The following is a 6,209-nucleotide window of genomic DNA, read 5'->3' as shown; positions in this document are numbered from 1 at the left end:
AAAATATGACAATAATTGACCAATTTCTGCAGCAATAATCAGCAAAAAAAATGAAAGTTTTATTCTTTTCAGTGGCGTTGTTTACGTTCAGTGCTGCCAATATGGCCGGCTGATTAGGTGTTGTGAAAACACTACAACTATTCGTGCATAAAACATGAATCAACACCAGCTTGGCTTTAGTTTGCAAAGCATATCAAATTTGCTGGAAATGAACTGGGTTCACAAAACAAAGTTCTCGCTAGTAATAATGCCAAACCAGTTACTAGTACTTGGCGGGCCATGTGTATCCACCTTTTTCTGAATGGGGAGGTCTTGCGGGCTGGAGCGGAGCTTCACATTTCTGGTCTCTGGTGTCTCTAGTCAAATTAATATATATTTTGAGCCAATAATATAGCGTTAAACCTGCGTATATTTTTATATTTAGTTTTATTGAAAAAGTTTCTGTTCAGTCCATTTTAACATGTTTTTCTTTGGAGACCTTAATACGAAAGCACCCAAACGGAAGTCAGAATCTTTCATGGCGATGCTCATAGCAGAGTTATGATGCTCATTGCTCTAATACTGTACGCATTTTCAACAAGTCAAAAAATTCCGATATGTAAATTACTTTCCTGTTAACCATTAGACATATTTTTCTTATATCCGTCCTCCTTTTGTTACTGATTTGACTATGGTCACAGACGAGTTTCAAACTATCGCGGAGCCGAAGCACAACTCACGTAATCAAAACAATGTTCCTCCGCAATAACCTGTAGTTTTATGCTTCAACCATTAGGGGGTCAAAAGTTACATAACATATCTTTTGGTCAGAATTAGAGTAAAAAAGATCTTACACAATGGAAACCGACAATATTTAACCTTTTATTTATAATCACACAATGCCTTTTGTAATAAAACAAACTGCAAAAATGCAGACCAGATGCTTTACACATGCTTTTTTTAGATGCATACAGAGAAAAAAAAAAGTTCAGTATATAACACTGATCCTACAATTATCACAACGTTTAGATCTTAATTGCACAGTCCATATGTGCAGCTTTAAGGCACAAATATAAAAAAAATGCTAAATATAAGCATAAGTTGCCAAAAATAGACATTCACTTAGAGCACAGGATGTAAAATGAGACATAGAGCCTCATTTGTAATAATCCCCCAGACATTCACTAAACCAAACCAGCAATTTAAAAGAAAAAAAGACCTAATCTCAATCTCAATCCATACTGTGGCTGTATGTAATCTCTCTCAGGCATGACTGTGGAGACTGTAGCCCGGATGGATGGGTAGTGTTATGACTTATGATTATCAGCATGTCATGCCAGCACGCTCTTATCTAGCTCGAGGCTTAAACCAACCAAAAATAGAAACCCTCAATATCTCATGTTTATACAGGGTGTCAGATCCCTTAATGGTGGAAGTGAAGAGTTCTGGCTGTTTTATTAGGTTTCATAGAATAGATTCAAAATAGAAAAGGAATAGATTCAAAAGCAAATAACAATAACAAGAAGGGAAAAGGTCAGCATCTGTGAATGGCCAATAGCACTCTCTGGAAGCCCATTTTTGAATTCTCGCTCAGGGGTTTGCCTCGACCCCCACTGAAGGGCACGATGGCATGATTTCTCTTTCAAACCAAGCAAGTCTTCTGTTTATACCCTGCAGCACTAAGGCCCCGATATACTTCAAGCAAAATTCAAGAAGGAACTGGTGTGATGTCATTTTGAACAAAGCCAGGCCAAAAGTTCATTGGGGTTCTTTTCAGGAAATCAAAGCGGATTGCCAAAAAAGTTTGCTTCAGCTGTAAACACCTTCAAACTACCATTGGTCCGTAAGGAGGTTACGTAATACAGTAGGTAACTGTGCTCTGGGACTGTGAAATCTCATCTTCTGTTCAGTCTGTCAAAATCAGACACGAGTAAATAAATGAGCACACTGGAGAGCTTCTTCACAGTAGAAACTGAAGTTGTAATTTTAATTGAAGGTGACACTGACACTCTTTATTTCATGTTTAACACTGTAAATCCGCTTGCTTTATTGTATATCTATTGTATAAAGTGCGATATCAATGAGCAACTTGCCTGGAATTATGAATTGCAAAACTTGTGCCAACATATCCACTTCGCTGTTGCTTTCTTAAAGGAATAGTTCACCAAAAATGCTGAAAATTTGCGAACAGTTTACTAACCCTCCAGACAGGAGTCATTTGGAGTACTTTTGGATTATTGTGATGTTTTGATAAACTCTCATTCTGCAAAGGATCCATTGGTAAATAAGTGATATAATACTAAATTTCTCAAAATCTGTTCCAATGAAGAAACTCAAACTCAGCTACATCTTGGATGGCTTGAGGGAGAACCTGAAGTGTAAATCTATCTTAAAGGGATTGTTCACCCAAAAATTAAAATTACCCCATGATTTACTCACACTCAAGCCATACTAGGTGTATATGACTTTCTTCTATCAGACAAATCCAATCAGCGTTATATTAAAAAATGTCTTGGCTCTTCCAAGCTTTAAAATGGCAGTGAATGGGTGTTATTTTTTAATAGTCCAAAATAAGTTCAATAAAGGGCATCCATCCATCATAAAAAGTGCTCCACATAGTTCCGGGGGTTAATAAAGGCGTCCCGAATCAATCAGTGTCAATTCAACGTCTAATGTCACCATTAATTTGATGTCCAATACCAACATCAGCTGACGTTGATATTTTGTTGTTTTTAGGTTGTGTAACCAAAATCATCAATTTGACCTCAAATACTGACGATTTTCATTCTCAACCCAAATTCAACGTCTGTCTGATCTGATCTGTCTGTCCAATGTAAACCTGACGTTACATTGACGTCCGGTGCCTGCTGGGTAAAAACGTTACATGTTAAGTTCATAAAATGAAAACTTGATTTTTGCTTTTCATTAGCTGTTTTCAAATTGAAAGGCAGCATTTTATCTTCATTATTTTCTGTTTTTGCCATAATTGACACAAAAACACAAAACTTTATGATGTCAATATGTTAACGTGACATGTGATAGACTGGAACTCACTGACGTTTTAAGTGGGACATTTCCACTCTGTAATGCGGCACAAGCTCTGATAAGAAGTGACAAATGTGGAAGCGCAGTGGTGAAAGCAAAAAACGAAACACAGGTCATGAATTAGAAGTACAAAACAAGGATTTGTAAAGAAAAATGTCGGACAATTTCAATGTAGGCCAAGAGTGGACTGGTTTTTCTTTGCTAAACAAAGGAAAATTTGCTTCCGTTCCACCTGTAAACAAATCAGGATTCCTGTGAGCTTACATCCTACATCATCCAAACATGCGTACAACAGTTAGCGTAAGCTAAAGATTACAGTTTATAAAGTTTTGGATATTTTTCTCAGAAAAACACATTGATTCACTTCAGGATGACTTTATTCACCCCTGAAGCCATGTGGGGAACTTTTACGGTGAATGGATGTGCTTTATTGGACTTCTTTTGGGCTATTCACTCCCATTATAAAGCTTGGAAGAGCCAGGACATTAATATATAATTCTGATTGTATTCGTCTGAAAGAAGCAAGTCATATACACCTAGGATGGCTTGAGGGTGAGTAAATCATTTTGGGGTGAACTTTCCCTTTAAGCTAATTTTCACTTTTGGGTGATCAATCCATTTAACTTCTGCTTACTGCTGTCATTTTTGTTCTATGTTTACCTTATTATTGAGAGAAGAGTGTGTAGCACATATTTACATTTTGATCTAATGGCCGCTGTGACTGCTCGTTTTACCCAAGTGAAGAACGTTAAAGAACTTTGCTGTAAGTATATCAAGGCCTTTACTGCAAACTCATTGAGTTCCTGGCTGTTTCAGTCAGTCTCTTGGGTTCTTGGGAACTTTGACGATAAACTCCATGGGGTCTTTGGCCTTGTTGCTGAAAGCCCTTCGAATGGCATCCACTGCGTGCTGATGTGTAACACCTTGGAGGGACTCTCCGTCTACTGACACCAGCTCGAATCCAGCCTACACACACAAAAAAAGAGAGATTTCTAGAAAGGTTCAGGTGTAGGACTTGATCATTAACGCAGATGTCTGTTTTCCTGACACATCCCTGAGTATTTCTGGCAGAGCACAGACAGGCGTGCGCTGTCTGAATGGCAGGAAAACGCAGATGCTTCAGGCACAGGATGCCACTCGTTTCCTTTGTTCTCCTTCGTTAATACCTGTGAATGATCTCATCTGGCCTGCTTCAGACTGCGTGTGTCAAGGCTCTGCCAGTGGATGACATCAGCTTATTATACTTCAGAAATGGATGTTTTTCTCTCTGATTGTAACCACTGGCAAACCAGAAGCACAGATGTTTGGGTCTTTCAGGTCAAAAACACATGACATATCCATCAGCTCTCATTAAAACTCATTCTCCTATCTCTGACACCACTAACCAGTTACATATAAAGAGGGCAACAGTCAAATCAGAGTGAGCAGGATCAAATTATGTGCACCAGTCTCTAGGTGTGCATAACCCAAAAGTTAAACCCTCACACAGATGCAGGAGCGTGTCTTTGGAATTATGTCTTTCCTGCCAGGAAAAAAGTACAAAGTGCAGCTGAGCTCACAAACGCACTTTAGTTCAAAGTAGGCACATTTCCTCAGTCACGATCTCTTACCAGGATGCACCTGTTCAGTGAACTCTCTACACCCATTCTTAGTGGTCATGGTCTGTTTTCATGCTCTTCATTGGTTGTCTCAACACTGTTGTCCTCTTATAGAAACATTATACTTCTCTGTTCATTCTCATATAAATAAAAATGAAAAACATTACTCTGGCTCATTATTTTCAGCTAAGAGTGTAATTTCGTCTGTGAAACAGAAAAGAAGATATTTTGAAGAATGTTGTTGCCCACTGACTTCCAATGTTTTAAAAAAAACCCTACATTTATTAACGTGACATTTCTCAAAATATTTTCTTTTGTCATTATCAGAAGAAAGAAAGTCATAGAGGTTTGGAACGACATGAAGGTGAGTAAATGATAACAGAATTTTCATGTTTGGATGAACTATCCATTTAAGCATTGCATTTAGTTCTATGTAGGATGTGCGATATATATCATCTATAATAATATAATAATTGTTGTGCAAACCATATGCGATTTGATATTATTGAGTATATCGCAAAATCCAGCCCAAAACACACCCAGAGAATGCACGCATAAACTGAGATTTAGGTTAGACTACTGCGTATGTGCATTTAGAGTTCACGCTTTCACTGCGTGATTCAGTCTATTAAAAAAACATTTGGAATTCCCACAAAATTCAAGATAAACATGGGGCAAATATGTCCCTGTATGACTTTTATACATCTTTTATATTTATATCATCTGATACAGTAATGTCACACAAAAAGTACAGTTTTTTTTCTCCAAATATCAGCACGATTGCAAATGTGATATAGAAGTTCACTTACTGTATATCACGATATGGTCAGTTACCCAGATGTGCAGCCAAATTGGTGATACTCGGGTGTAAACAACATCATGGACTGCGCGATTAATGTACTACTAAATATGTAGTTCTGCTAATTTATGCTGTCTAAACCACAGAAATAATGTGTGGAAACTGATGAATCATATAGAGGAGGACAGAAAAGGGCGCAATATTTTGACAAACAAAAGGTAATAGGCGGTAAAGATACATACATCGAGTATTAAGTTATTAACCTAATATTTTACCTACCTGACTGGAAATGATTGAACAAATCATGAAAGAACAAATATGAGTGTTGTTAAGATTTTTGCCCTGGAAATCTTCACTCTTCTCCTTGATTTGTTATAACTTTTGGCAGTCTATAGCACTCCAAAAGTTTTTCCTGGTCCGACCGATTAGTACAGCCCAAAACATGACAATAATTGACCATTTTCAGCAGCAAAAATCACCAAAATATGCAAGTTTCATTTGGTTCAGTGACACTGTTTACATTTAGTGCCACCAATATTGTCGAATGCTGACACATCATGAAAACACTCTTTTTCTGATTTTATAAAACAGTGACTGTCCAATAAACAGGAAGTTAATATTAATTGACTTACATTTTCATCAAAAAAATAATTTCAAACAAAGCCACAGCAAAACTGTTTTGCTTCTTGACGTTGTTTCATTACTGAATCAAAAGGAAAGGAAAAGGAAAGGACGTGACGTGTGGCCAAGTATGGTGACCCATACTCAGAATTTGTGCTCTGCATTTA

General features: G+C 37.4%; 1 protein-coding gene across 1 annotated transcript in view; it reads right to left on the bottom strand.

The window, feature by feature from the left end:
• Positions 1-842: 842 nt before the first annotated feature.
• The window catches only part of pdzd7a (PDZ domain containing 7a), a 29,723-nt gene continuing 24,356 nt past the window's right edge, over positions 843-6,209 (bottom strand). Inside the window, exon 15 of the mRNA XM_051126088.1 lies at positions 843-3,990. Within this exon, the coding sequence (XP_050982045.1) occupies positions 3,841-3,990 (150 nt within the window). The 3' untranslated portion in view covers positions 843-3,840. The remainder of the gene's footprint in view (positions 3,991-6,209) is intronic.

This window comes from Labeo rohita, chromosome 13, assembly GCF_022985175.1.
Source record: "Labeo rohita strain BAU-BD-2019 chromosome 13, IGBB_LRoh.1.0, whole genome shotgun sequence".
Lineage (NCBI taxonomy): Eukaryota > Metazoa > Chordata > Actinopteri > Cypriniformes > Cyprinidae > Labeo > Labeo rohita.
The sequence above is the reverse complement of the archived record's forward strand: the minus strand, read 5'-3'. Positions and strand labels throughout refer to the sequence as shown.